General features: G+C 40.8%; 1 protein-coding gene across 1 annotated transcript in view; it reads left to right on the top strand.

Annotated features, from left to right (window-relative positions):
* Positions 1 to 14,265, top strand: part of VPS13D (vacuolar protein sorting 13 homolog D) — a 260,686-nt gene that overhangs the window by 94,647 nt on the left and 151,774 nt on the right. The window contains exons 39-46 of the mRNA XM_068986146.1: positions 987 to 1,092; positions 2,166 to 2,318; positions 4,441 to 4,576; positions 5,902 to 5,949; positions 8,126 to 8,276; positions 8,364 to 8,574; positions 11,968 to 12,215; positions 13,893 to 14,084. Of these exons, the coding sequence (XP_068842247.1) occupies positions 987 to 1,092; positions 2,166 to 2,318; positions 4,441 to 4,576; positions 5,902 to 5,949; positions 8,126 to 8,276; positions 8,364 to 8,574; positions 11,968 to 12,215; positions 13,893 to 14,084 (1,245 nt within the window). The remainder of the gene's footprint in view (positions 1 to 986; positions 1,093 to 2,165; positions 2,319 to 4,440; positions 4,577 to 5,901; positions 5,950 to 8,125; positions 8,277 to 8,363; positions 8,575 to 11,967; positions 12,216 to 13,892; positions 14,085 to 14,265) is intronic.

Genomic DNA, 14,265 nt, shown 5'->3' with positions numbered 1-14,265 from the left:
GCCTCACCGGTTTTTGTAGGCCGGGTGTGTGTTACTGAGCACGTCAGCCTAGAGGCTCCTGGGCTGCTGCTGCCTTTGTAGTTCCTGCTCCCACCTCGCTCTTTCTTCGTGCGGCCAGTAGAGGGAGCACAGGCCCCGATAGGAGCCAGGGCCTGTGCTCCCAGGAGTGCGCAGCAGGCCTCACGGGCACCGGAGAGCCTTCCTCAGTCTGTTTCCAGTGTTCATTGTCAGGTCCAGCTCCCCCTAGAATTGGCTCATATAGATCAGTGTTTCTCTCCAGTTTCCACGATTAGAAGCTGCTTTGTGAAGGAAACCATATTTTGTGTTCCTCTTGGCATCTCCATAGAACCTGCCTAATACAGATGGTAAGGATATCTGTGCCAGAAAAATGAGCTAAAAACTTCACTTAAATAGCTTTGGGATAGTTACCTTTTTGAACTTCCAGAGAGGAAAGCCCACAACTGCATATGTAAGAGAACAGGAAAGGATGTTTTTATTTTTTTATAAATGTGCTTAGTATGACTCAAGGGTAACTGTTATACAAAAGAGAGCTTCCTGAAAGTACAAGTGTTTTGGACAAAGTGATACAAGTACACGTGTTCTGTCTTGCTGCAGTTCAGGTTATCCATTTAGAATGGCTTTCTTGGAAGCAGTGGAGGTTCATGTCTGTCTGTCTTGATGCCAGCCGTGTTAGGTCTAATGCCTTCTCCTGAGTTACGGCCCATAAGAATCACGGGAGAATTGTGAGGTGAGACTTGTCAACCGTCACAGTCAGTTGTTGGAGGACTGAGTCATCTCATAGTAGGTGGCAGAGTACATGGAGATGTCCTGCTTGGCCTGTCAGCACACCTGTGGGGCTTCGTTCTTTTTTCTCTCCATTATCAGCCTCTGCCCAAGAGGCCATGGTGGGCACTGCCTCCAGGTGTGGGGAGGATCTCTGCTGCACAGGTCAGGGCGTGCGCTAACGGCCTTCTGTTTGCTCACAGCAGAGATGAAAGCCCCTAAGCGCCGGCAGCCGTTTGTCCCTTTTGCTCTGAGGAATCATACAGGCTGCACTTTGTGGTTTGCCACCCTGACCACCACGCCCACCAGGTAAGGAACACGGGATCTGTCACCCGGTGCCATCTCTATCACCGCAGGCTCCTGTGTACCAACTCGGCAGAGCAAGGCGGGCCTCCGTGAGGCTCCTAGGATCCATTGCATTTGAATCAATAACGTGCTGTCTTGCTGAGACTTATGATGGAGGTTCTGATTCTACGTAGAGTCTGTAGTAAGAGAAGTAGATCTTGAGTCTGAAATATCCAAACTGTGATCTTGATCCTGGCATCCATTGTTTTTAAAGTAAAAGTTGAGCAGTTTAAGAATGTGAAACAAAAGTCACTCCATCCTTTCTCCTTGGTCTTCATTTCTACTTCCCCCTTTAAGAGAAGCTGTATGCTATTATGAAATCATATGTTTTGCCCATTTTTCTTCCAAAACTGCTTGAAAATACCTCTCATATCCCTCACCTCTACCCCGAATTATCTTCCAAACCTGCAGCACACTTGAGTCCAGGTGGAACTGGGTGGAGTTGGGAGAACAAATGAGTTCACCTAAACCAAGTGAGAAGGCTCTCTCACAACTTTCTGCCGATTTAGACCTTGGTTCAGCTCTCCAAATGCAGGCCTATCTTCCCAATTTAGTAGTGAAGTATATGAAATGAGGACCAGAATAAGTTGATTTGAGAATGTATTTCTCCTGTCTCCACCAACTATGATAGTGCTCCAGAAGAAACTTTTTTTTTTAAGTCACTTTTTAGTTAATAGTCACTTAAAAAAAAAAGTCACTTAAATATTGGGTTGGCCAAGAAATTCATTCAGGTTTTCTAATACTATAGTTAAAGGTCACAACTAGCTTACATAACCCCTAGGGTACCAGACCCTACTGCTGGCAGCAGGTGATTCTGCGGTGATTGCTTTCCAGCTATTTGTAAAGTTTCAAATGTTGTGATTAGTTATGAAGTTAACTTGAGTTATTGACCTTTAAGGTCCTCTTTTGCAGCCAGGTTATATGGCCTTATTGCTGCAAATTACATCCTGAGAGGGTTTCTGCTTCCAGCCCTGAGTTCTGGGTTAGAGGGAGGTGGAGAGAAAGAGACCAGCTGATACTGTCTGCTTTGGTTCCAGGGCTGCACTGTCTCACAGCGGGAGTCCAGGGGTGGTTCCGGAAGGGAACGGGACACTTCTTGATGATGCTCACAATGTTAGCGAGTGGCGAGAAGTCCTGACGGGTGAAGAGATTCCCTTTGAATTTGAAGCAAGAGGAAAGCTAAGACACAGGTAAAACGTGGTTTTCTTTTTGCCTCAAAAAAAGGGAGGATATATATATATATATATATATATATATATATATAAATAAATAATTGTCCCTATTGTTTTGCCTCTTCACTTTCCTTTGTTAATGACTTTAATGTTTTATTTTTAAAAGGCATTTAGAAAACCAGTGTTTCCATTTTTAAAAAATACAGTGACTATTTGGGAATACATTTCTTTCCATCAGTTATCCCTTTATTTGACATGTGAGGTGGTAACCAGTATGTTCCATGTAACTACTTTGGTTGAAGCATAGACAGATCATAGCTGTCCAGTTCATTGCATCCTAGCTGGATTTCATGATGGAGTGGTGACATGGTCTTATGAAAAACATTATCAAAGCACAGTGAGTTTTAAGCTACACATGTACCCTTTCAGCAAGCAGATGGTTTTAGGAAGCAAAGCCGGTAAGATGCTGTCATTCTTTTTTTTTCTTAATATTTACTTATTTGGCTGTGTCAAACCTTAGCTGTGGCACGAGGGATCCTGACTGTGTCATGTGGGATCTTCCGTTACGGTGCACGGACTCTCTAGGTGCGAGGCTCAGGCTCGCTCTCGAGTGTGTGGGCTCAGTCGTTGAGGGTTTATGGGTTTAGTTGCTCCATAGCTTGAGGGATCTTAGTTCCAAGACCAGGGGTCAGACGCATGTCCCCTGCATTGGAAGGATTCTTAACCGGTGGACCCCCAGGGAAGCTGCATAAGATACTCTCATTCTAAGAATAACTCACTTAGGGAGACCACTTGCTGATGCACTCAAAGCCACCAGCTGAAGGCTGGGAATAAATGCGAAAGAACATTGTGCCTGGTAACCGACAGGCTGTAAAATGTGTAATAAAACGTTCTTTTACTTCCCAACGTTTTTAAGTAGAAGGGCTGTCTGGTGGATACTGAATAGTTAAGATTTGAGCGTTTGCGCCTCAACGTCTAAAACTTCAGAGACTGGCTTCAGCCTTCTGTGGTCACATGTGTTCTTGGTGCGTTGATTCTTTGTATGCAGACGTGCTGCTCAAACACTTCTTCCTTCCATATAGCTCTGTGCCTGTGCACATTACTCCCTAATGGCAAGAGTTCTGAACTTGGGTGCCTCCAGTGATTTTTAGGAAAAAAACAGTTTATAAAAAAAATCTCTGCGCTGGGCACATGTACCTGGAAACCATGTTAGAATTTCCAGGGAAGAGTGGTGAGCATTTTTCTGTTCCACAGAGTTCCTGGAGAAGCTAATTATAGAACCATTCGCTGTATTTCTTAATAAGCACTGCCTCTGTTGTAGGAGCGGTTTGGCTTTTTTGTCATTTCCGTTTCCATGTTTTGTAACTCATTTCAAGTCCCACCTTTCTGCTTGAATTCATTGAAACAAATGCCTTCTCTGGTGTTTCCCCCTTTGGCATCCTGTCCCCTACTCCCTGCCTCCCTCCCCTCCTCCCTTCCTGTCAGCCTCAAGTCCAATTCCTCATTTCAGGCTTCTGGCTTGAATTAGGCAGAATCTAAAATAGAATTAAATGTGCAATTTCCTCCCGTTCCTCCTGTTCTGCCCACTGCCTTCTGCTGCAGTTTCAGCAGAGCACTTTAGCCCTAAAACCCTGCGGGCTCTGTGTCTCATTACCCTGTCTGTAAGCTTCTAGGACTGAAGCCCAGTGACTGAGTGTGGTTCTGAGAGAAGCTGGAGATTCCACAAAAGAACCAAGGAGAAAATGTCGTTTTAGGCATTTCCAAGAGTGTGGTTATGTGATTACATTGCTAGTGCAGCATTTTCACTACCCCACTGTCCCACTTTTAGCTGATGTTATCATTTCATAAAGGTTCAAGTGTAGGGGTGGGTGGAAGACAGACCCGAGCTAGTTCACCTGGTTTGTACAGAGGGAGGGCAGTTGCCACTCTTACTCAAGCTCTGTACATCTTGCAGTTTTGTTTTAAGCATAAGACACAGTTAAAAATATCCTCTTGATTTCCCTTGCATTAGGTAATCACCAAAAAGTTTGGCCAGCTGGGTTTTTATGTCATTATGCAGTAAATCCGATTTCAGGCTTTGCTTCTACTCCTCCCTTGATAGGATTGTGCTTAATGTCTTTTTCCGTGTTCTGCCTGACAGACACACCCATGACCTCCGGATCCATCAACTGCAAGTAAGAGTGAACGGCTGGGAGCAAGTGAGCCCAGTGTCTGTGGACAAAGTCGGGACCTTTTTCCGATACGCTGCACCAGATAAGAATTCCTCGTCCTCTACGGTGTGTGGCTGTGGCAAGGGTGTTCAGTGGCAGGGTTGTGCCTTGGCCACACACCCTCAAAGTCAGGCAGTTCGACAGGCCTGTAGTAGCCTTGCTCTAGTGAAATCTTATTTCTTTTTTTAACTTTTTATTTTATATTGGAGTATAGCCTGATTGACAATGTTGTAATAGTTTTAGGTGACAACAGAATGACTCAGCCATACATTTCCATTCCCCCCCAAACTCCCCTCCTATCGAGGCTGTCATATAACACTGAGCAGAGTTCCCTGTGCTGTACAGTGGGGTCCTTGTTGGCTATCCATTGTAAATGAAACTTTCTCGTTCTTCGTTTTTCCTAGCGCTGGGAAGAATACCCAAGATTATTTTGGGTCAGTCATAGGCGCTGATAATCACCATATAGATAAGCCAGCCAGTGAGTGGTTAGTTTTAGTAGAAAAACAGGACCTAAAATTGGCATCAACACATATTACCCTACCTGTGCAACTCCATTTTATCCTCACCTAGACCAACTGGCAATTTACAAGCTTGCCAAACATACATTGGCTTTATTCCACATATCATTATGCTTCCTTTATATTCTATCTTCACTGCACTTTTATGAGGCTACTCCTTGATTCTTCTAGCTCTGTGTCTCCAAATTCTCCTCTCTGGCATAAAGACGGACGTCCACTGTTGTTTATTTTCTTGTCACACATCCTCTTACATACCCTGGCCCTGATTTTACCCAGCTGTAGTTCTAGAGGTTGGAGGCCAGCCTGGAGAATGCAGCATTCCTGACCAGAATGTGCAGGTGGAGGCTGGCATCCCAGCTGATAGGACCGCCGTGGGTGCTCTTGCCAGACAGTCACACTTCGAGGGGTAATGGTGTTCCTTGTTGAGTAGCCAGTGGTGACTAGGAAAGCACAGATTTGCAGAGATGTGGGAGCTTTCCTCATGCTCGCTTGCTTCATGAAATATGTTCTTGTAAGACACTGATGTTTTCATGGTCTATCTCATGCCCCAAGTTTCTTAGAAACAGAAGCTTTCTTTCAAGATTACTTTTTTCTGCCCAAGTTCACATCCAGGAACAAAAGGACTAATTCCCCCCAGAGACACCTTTCTATTGTCTTGATGCATCCTGGAGAATTTTGTGTATATTGAATGATTGTAAAAGGAATATTGCTTTTACCATATCTTCCAAGATGCTTTTTCTTCATAGTAGACCATACTTTACCTAAGAGTATTTATAAACATCGCCCTTGCAAACAACTGAAGTTGTCACTGAATTTAACGATGTCTGTGTCTTAGCTCTGTACTGATTCTTTGACTTTGGGGATCTTTCTTAGATCGGCAGCCCGAGCAGCAGGACAAATATTATCCATCCCCAAGTTTATGTGAGTATGATTTTTCTGTGTCACTGTGTTTACTGAGTGCACACATAGCTCCTGATGACCACTGGGCTCTGTGGTTGGAATTTATCTTTTTCATTTTCTGTTAATGATTTCCTTCCTTTTAAAAGAACTTGCAAGGAAATGTTTTCACCTAACTTGGTGTGTGAGACTGAATATTATAGGGAAGGAGGAAAAAAGGGCAAATGGTTTGGTCCAAGGTCTCTTTTTCTAAGTTAAATATAAATTAACCTTTGTACAGCTATACATACTTTACAGGTTTTCCCCCAAAGGTCAACATGAAAGTAACTCAGAATGAAAAATAGTAAGCTTCCCTCCCCCATTTGATTTTTGAAACATCACCACAGGATGACATTAAAAGGCTGTTTTGTGGTTTTTGCTTATAATTTCTTCTCCCTGAGGATAGTAAGTTTTAAAATGTGAAATTTCAGATAAGCATAGAGGCAACAAGATTGAGATTTAAGACAGTTGTTACTGGGCCCTCGTTCTCCCGGGCTTTGCTGGGCTGGGTCAATGGAGGCTTTCATGATGATTGTGTCCTTTTGATAACACTCTAGGAGGCTGTACTCCACCTTAAAATTTTTTTTCTTTTTTAATTTAAAAGATTTATTTGTTTTTAATTGGAGGATAATTGCTTTACAATATTGTGTTGGTTTCTGCCATATCTCAACATGAATCAGCCCTAGGTATATGTATGTCCCCTCCCTCTTGAACCTCCTTCCCAACCCGCATCCCAGCCCACCCCTCTAGGTCATCACAGACACCAGGTTGAACTCCCAGTGTTACATAGCTCCTTCCCATTAGCTGTGTATTTATACATGGTAATGTACATGTTTCAGTGCTACTCTCTCCCTCTCCTGCCCTTGCTGTGTCATAAGTCTGCTCTCTGTGTCTGAGTCTCTATTCCTGCCCTGCGAATAGGTTCATCATATTAGGTTCTAGATATAATATGTGTTAATATAGAATATTTGTTTTTCTCTTTCTGACTTACCTTACTCTGTATAACAGACTCTAGGTTCATCCACCTCACTAAAACTGACTCAAATGCAATCCTTTTTATGGCTGAGTAGTATTGCATTATTATTATATTATTATATTACTCCAGCTTCTTTATCCATCCCTCTGTCAACTAACATCTAGGTTGCTTCCACGTCCTGGCTATTGTAAATAGTGCTGCAGTAAACATGAGGGTACGTTTATCTGTACTCTTCCTTTGCATTGGAACTACCTGGAAGTTTTGATTTAAAACATGGATCTTTTCCTTTGGTTGTTTCTTAGGTTGGTTTTCACATAGTGTTTGTTTTAATGAAAAAACTAGCAGTATGGAAAGCTTAGATGTCATGTCGTTTGTTTCTCCAATAAAAAAAACAGTATCAATATATTCTGAGTACTCAGAATAATAGTTTTAAAAACTTTCTATTTTACCTAACGTGAAATTTTATATTAAAAAAAAAAACAAAACCCTAAATTCTTGGCACATGGTAGTGGCACAAAGTGTGTGTTAAGTGTGTGTTAAATGTGTGCATGGACACATGAACACAAATAGGAAACAGTGGCTGCACCTATAAGATCAGAAATAAATCAGTTTCCTTTGGTATCTTGGATGGCATCATTGACTCAATGTACACTGAGCAAATCCTAGGTTTTAGTGAAGGACAGGAGGCCTGGCATGCTGCAGTCCGTGGGGTCTCAAAGAGTCGGACACGACTGAGTGAGTGAACAACTAGTACCTTGAGTTTTATGAACCTTGGTGTCCTGTTAAAAAAAAGAGTAATTATTGAGCAGAACTTAGAGTATTATCATTGTGAAGAAGTTTTCTTTTGAAGTTCTTTGAAATCCAAATGTTGGCTTTTTATAGGTATGTCAACAAACAGTGTATGGGCATATTGAATAAATTTCATCACATTTAGGAAAAAAAGTTATTCTTCCTAGGAAAGGCATGCCAGTACAAATAGCTCTTCAGAATTGGCTGTTATAATAGTGGGTATTAAAGGATATTCACTCCTATTAAAGCAGAGTGGTTTTAGAGCTTAATGACTCATTTCACTGAAGATACATAGTCATAGTAAGATGCTTTATGTAGGCCTTCTGACCACTATTATTATACTTGGCGTGATTTTCAAAAGCCACACTTTTTTTATTATTTCTCTCTTTTCCATAGTTCTCTTCACTCCCACCCGTCCGGGTCGTCTTTGCAGTGACAATGGAAGGCAGTGCTCGGAAGGTGATCACGGTCCGATCAGCCCTCATTGTGAAGAACAGACTTGAGACACCGATGGAACTGAGACTGGACAGCCCGTCAGCTCCAGACAGTGAGTTCTGACACTGCCTCCTTGTACCCTGAGCTGGACTTCAGGGTGGAAGACATGCCTGAGTGCTAACATGTGTTTCTGTGGCAGAGCCCGTGGTCCTTCCCGCCATCATGCCAGGAGACTCTTTTGCTGTGCCTTTACACCTTACTTCTTGGAGACTGCAGGCCCGGCCCAAAGGACTGGGTGTGTTTTTCTGTAAAGCTCCTATTCACTGGACCAATGTAGTGAAGACTGCCGAAGTCAGTAGCAGCAAACGAGAATGCCACTCCATGGACACGGAGAAAAGCCGGTTCTTCAGGTAAGCATGGCACGGTAGTGCCATGTAGATTTTGCCATTTTTCTTCCCTTTATGCTTTCTCTGAGGACCCTTAGTGATTCATTTGTGCTTGTTGAAAACCCTAAAGTTCTTACTCCTTAAGTGTTAGAGTTCATAAGAATTCAAGAGTTAACCCTGGGCAGGAGAATGGCTGTTCTTACCACCTAATATTCATGGGAGAAACAACCACAAACCCAGTACTCACACATATGCGATTAGAAAGTGGTCTGTCTGCATCAGCTTAAAGAGAAGACATGGAAAGGGACTTCCCTTGTAGTTCAGTGGTTAAGAGTCCACCTTGCAATGTAGGGGATGCAGGTTTGATCCCTGGTCCAGGAACTAAGATCTCACATGCCACAAAGCAACTAAGCCCAAGTGTCCCAACTAAGACCTGATGTAGATAATAGATATATAAGCGTGTGTGTGTGTGTGTGTGTGTGTGTGTGTGTGTATTTATTTATTTTAAAAAGAGTACATATCTGGAGAGGGAAGAAAAAACAATGACAAGTTCTGATTCCTACGATGGGGAGCAAAATCCTAGAGGTGGGAAATTTTCAAATGACAGATTTCAAAGGAATGTGGGTAAAGGTACATCTAATACTGACTTTTCTTGGGGACTTTGACAAAATTGTCATGTAGACTCCTCATTTCCTCTTCTGAAGAGTACAAGTAATATGATACTAGAGTCAATGTTAGAAAAAACACTGGATTGCTATTGTGAGATCTTTCTAAACTTAGAATTTAAACTTGTTTAAATGAGAGATGATCAGCTTTAGTTTCGTTTATAGCAAAGACAGGCATATACTTAGTTTAAGAAGATGATAAAGGAGAACAAGAAGAATATAAAGAATGCCAGTATACCCTTTATCCAGATTTACCAATTGTAAACAGACTACTCTTGGTGACTTATAAAACGAAAAAACAATAAAGATATAAATGGTTTTGAACGTTGCTGTTAGGCAGCTTGTTAAAATTGGCATTTATGAAACATTTTAACCATCAATTCCAATTGCATTTTTATTTCAAGTATCTGCAGACATTCATCAGAAGAGACCATCTCCTGGGCCATAAAACAAAGATCAGCAAATATTAAAGAACTGAAACCCCTCACAATGTATTTCATTATTGTGATAGTTATTAAGTTAGACACCAATGACAATAAGGTGCTTACAAAACCCCAAATATTTGCAAATTAAGCGATACATTTCTAATAACCTGTGGGTTAGAAAGACATCACAAAGAAAATAATATTTTTAAATGAATACTAATGAAAACCAGACATATTAAAATATGGGGGATGAAGCAAAGGCAGTCCTAAAGGGAAATGTGTAGCTTTTAATGCTCACATTAGGAAGTCAGGAAGACGTAAAATCACTGCTGTAAACTTCTTCCTTAACGTAGAAGAGCAAACTAAACACAGAGAAATAGGAAAAGAAAAGAAGTATGAAAATCAACAAAGTAGAAAATAAACAATAGGAAAAATTAACAGTGTCAAAATTGGCTTTTTGAAAAGATTCACAAGCTTGATAAACCTCTAATAAGACCAATCATGTTGCGAGGCAAGAAAACACAGATTGCCCGTATAAGGCGTAGAGAAAAAGAATTGCTCTAGACCCATCCTACAGATATTAAAAGATTTGTTATAAACAATTTTATGTAAATAAATTCCACACTGGAAGGATAAATTTCTTGAAAGATACAGATCGCCAAAACTAACACAAAAAAGAAATAGGAAACTCAAATAACCCAATATCTATTAAAGAAATTTAATTTATAATACAAAGGCTTCACACAAAGAACATTTAGGACCATAAAACTTCACTAGTGAATTCTACAGACATTTAGGGAAGAAATCAGACAAGCTCTTTGCAGACTCTTTCAGAAAGTAGGGGAGGAGGGAATAGTTTTGACTCATTTTAAGAGGCCAGCATTCCTGATACCAAAAGTGATATTATTAAAGAAAGAAAAAAAGAAAACTACAAACTAGTATTCCACCATGAAGAGACGCAAAAATTCTTAACAGAATACTCCCGAATAGAATCCAGGGAGTGAAGTTTATCCCAGTAATATAATAAGCTTAACATTCAAAATTGATAAATGTTTGGGTTTTTTTTTTTTTTTTAAAGCATGTGTGTTAATTGCTTAGTCATGTCCAACTCTTTGTGACCCTATGGACTATATAGCTCACCAGGCTCCTTTGTCCATTGGATTCTCTAGGCAAGAATACTGGAGTGGGTTGCTGTTCCCTTCTCTATGGAATCTTCCCCATCCAGGGATTGAACCCAGGTCTCTTGCATTACAGGCAGATTCTTTACCAACTGAGCCGTCAGGGTAGCCCTTTAAAAAGTATGAGACTTTATTTTATCAAGACTTCAGAATTCCAGATCAACCTATGGAAATCAATTATATGCTTATATTTTAGCCGTGAACAAATGGAAAATGTGATTTTAAGAACCACCATTTATAGTAGCACCAAAAATTTTTATTATTTAGGAATCAGTCTAGGGAATGATATACCAGTCTTTTACCCTAAGAATTACAAAGCTTTGCTGAGGGATAGTAAAGAATCTGCCTGCCCGTGCAGGAGATGGGGGTTTGATCCCTGGATCAGCAAGATCCCTTGGAGAAGGAAATGGCAACCCACCCCAGTATTCTTGCCTGAAAAATCCCACGGCTAGAGGAGCCTGGTAGGCCCTAGTCCATGGGGTCGCAAAAGAGTCAGACATGATTTAGCGACTGAACAGCAACAAAGTTAATGAAAACCTATTAACTAAGTGGAAAAACAATCAGGTTCATGAATTGGATTGTTAGGATTTCCATTCTCACTAAATTGATCGGGAGATACAACCCAGTTATTAATAAAATGAGTTTTTAAAAAAATGGCATATGAACCAAATATGGAAACATATAACAACATGGCTGAATCTGGTTAAAACTTAATGCAAAAAAAAAAAAACCCAGACAGAAAGAGTAAATACATCCTGTATCATTCCATTTATGCCATTCAAGAACAGACACAGCTAACTTATAATGATGACTATCAGAAACTGGTTGCTTGAATGATGGGGGAGGATATTGATTGGAAAGGGATATGAGGGGACTTTCTGGGATGAGAGAAATGTTCTGTAATTGGTTTTGGGTGGTGCTTATCGAGGTGTGTATAATTGTCAGAATTCATCAAACTGAACATGTAAAATCCATACTTTTTACTGTGATTTGATTATGCCTTAGTAAATGTGTTTGGATTAAAAATTGCAAATATCTTACCAAATTATTGAACCATTTAAATGTTATCCTGTCTCAGACTCATCGAAGGAGAAAAAATTCAAGCTCTTTATTCAAGCTGATGATTTTTACACCATTTTGTCATCACAGGTTTTGTGTGGCCATAAAGAAGGAGAATTACCCAGATTACATGCCCTCCAACATATTTTCTGACAGTGCAAAACAGATTTTCAGACAGCCTGGGCATACCATATACCTCCTGCCGACAGTGGTCATCTGCAACTTGCTCCCTTGTGAACTTGATTTTTATGTTAAAGGAATGCCCATTAATGGGACACTGAAACCTGGCAAGGAGGTGGCTCTCCACACAGCTGATACCTCCCAGAACATTGAACTGGGTAAGGGTTTAGTCAAATAATTATTTGTAATTATTCTGTGAAAGTGTCAGTGGATATCTTATGACTATTTGGCATACATTTTGGAGAAATCGTAGCACATATAATACTGCAGTAAGTTGGCTCAGGGACTTCCTTGGTGGTCCAGTGGTTAAGACTTCACGTTTGATCCCTGATCGAAGAGTTAAGATCCCATGTGCTTCCAGGCCAAAAATCCAAAACATAAAACAGGAAAATATTGTAACAAATTCAATAAAGACTTTAAACAATGATCCACATCAAAAGGAAAAAAATGCACCAGCTCAGAGGATTTATGCAGTTAAAAAAGCAAAACTTCTAACATAGAAAATCGTTGAAACAAAAAAACTGAACAAAACTGAAAGATCTCAAGGCAAGCACTCAACATAACCTTTGTTCTTGTGTTGCTCAAAGGAAGTCATTTTGTCTTTTCAAACCATGCTTTTTACCAGCTGTAGAATGAACAAAATCATATATCTCTCCTCTTTCAGGAAAGGGGAAAACGTTTGCCAAGCACGCTCAGTACCCCAGGCAGTATGTCAGATACTTTGACACACATATTCTCGTGTAATCCTTACAGCAGTAGTTATGAGTCCCATTTTACTGATGAAGACATTGAGGTTTGGAATAGTTAATACATCAAGTCATTTTCAGTTGTAGGGATGAATGAAGTGAAGGTAGAGAGAGTCACTATGATAATCTGTAGCTCTTGTAGCAAGAGGGTCCTTCCGGATTTGGGACAGAAAGAATGTTTCTTTAAGGCTGCTGTAGACATGTTGAATAATAAGGATGTAGATATTTACCTTTTTTACAGTTTTGTAAGTGATTTCATTCTGTCATCTCATTTGATCTTCACAACAATGGATGTCTTAGGCAGAGAGACAGCTGTGGCCCCCATTTTACTGATAAGGAACCTGAAACTCATTGAACTTCAGCAGCGTGTCCCACAGGGAAAAGCTTACATTTTTGAGTACGTAAATGCTTGAGCTTAATCTCGAAAAGAAAAAATACTGCAACCCTACTTGTCTGTTAAAAAAAAATAGGTCTTTGCTCTGATATTTAAATGTTTCTTCAACAAACAGTTACTGAGCCCCTGTATAGAATGGAAATGCCCTCCCACCCTCCATCACTATGTGCTCTTTGAGCACTCCTTTTCTTCACTCTCATTGTTTATAGGGGGCATCACTTTTAATAAGAAGCTCTTGAAGTAGATACTGCTGTTATCCCCTTTTGGCAGATGGACACAGTGAAGTTAAATAGCTTGTCCCATGTCACACAGCTGTGAGGACTGGGAATTTGAAGCCAGACAGTGAGGCTGCAGAAAACCTTAACTCTTATCCTATACTTGGCATTTATTGGGTTTCAGACACCCAGCTGAGGGCCTGTGTAGTCAACTCTTGAATAACCAGAGCTGTGACTGATAACTTTCATTCTTCTAATTATTGCACAGTTCAGACTCTCTAGTGTGACTTCTAGACCATATTTATTCTCACCCCAGCTAAAGGGAGATGGCCATTCTAATAAGGTTTCTGCCAGTTGAATGAATACTGTAGTTACTGACTTTTCCAAGAGGAATCAAATTTAGTTTGGCTATGGGCTCTTTTGACAAACTATAAAGTGAAACTCAGAAAGACAGCAGTTTTATCTTTTATCTTTCTTTAGGGGTGTCCCTGGAGAATTTTCCACTCTGCAAAGAATTGCTCATTCCACCCGGAACCCAAAACTATATGGTAAGAATGAGGCTCTATGACACCAACCGGCGGCAGCTGAACCTCACCATCCGGATTGTGTGTCGAGCAGAAGGATCTTTGAAGATCTTCATTTCGGCTCCGTATTGGTTGATTAACAAAACTGGTATGTACAGAGGCTGCTCCAGTCAGCCTTTGGAGTCGTTCATGGGAATTCAGATTTATTTGCTCCACACACTAAATGGAGCCAATGCAAACAGATTAGCTCAACAGTGTAAGCTGCTGAACCTTTCTCACTCCGTAGAAGTGCTTTAATCATGGTCAAGACTGGCCTTCTGGACAACGAC

Source organism: Capricornis sumatraensis, chromosome 14 (genome assembly GCF_032405125.1).
Source record: "Capricornis sumatraensis isolate serow.1 chromosome 14, serow.2, whole genome shotgun sequence".
Lineage (NCBI taxonomy): Eukaryota > Metazoa > Chordata > Mammalia > Artiodactyla > Bovidae > Capricornis > Capricornis sumatraensis.
Note: the sequence above shows the minus strand (reverse complement) of the source record. Positions and strands in the feature narration are given on the sequence as shown.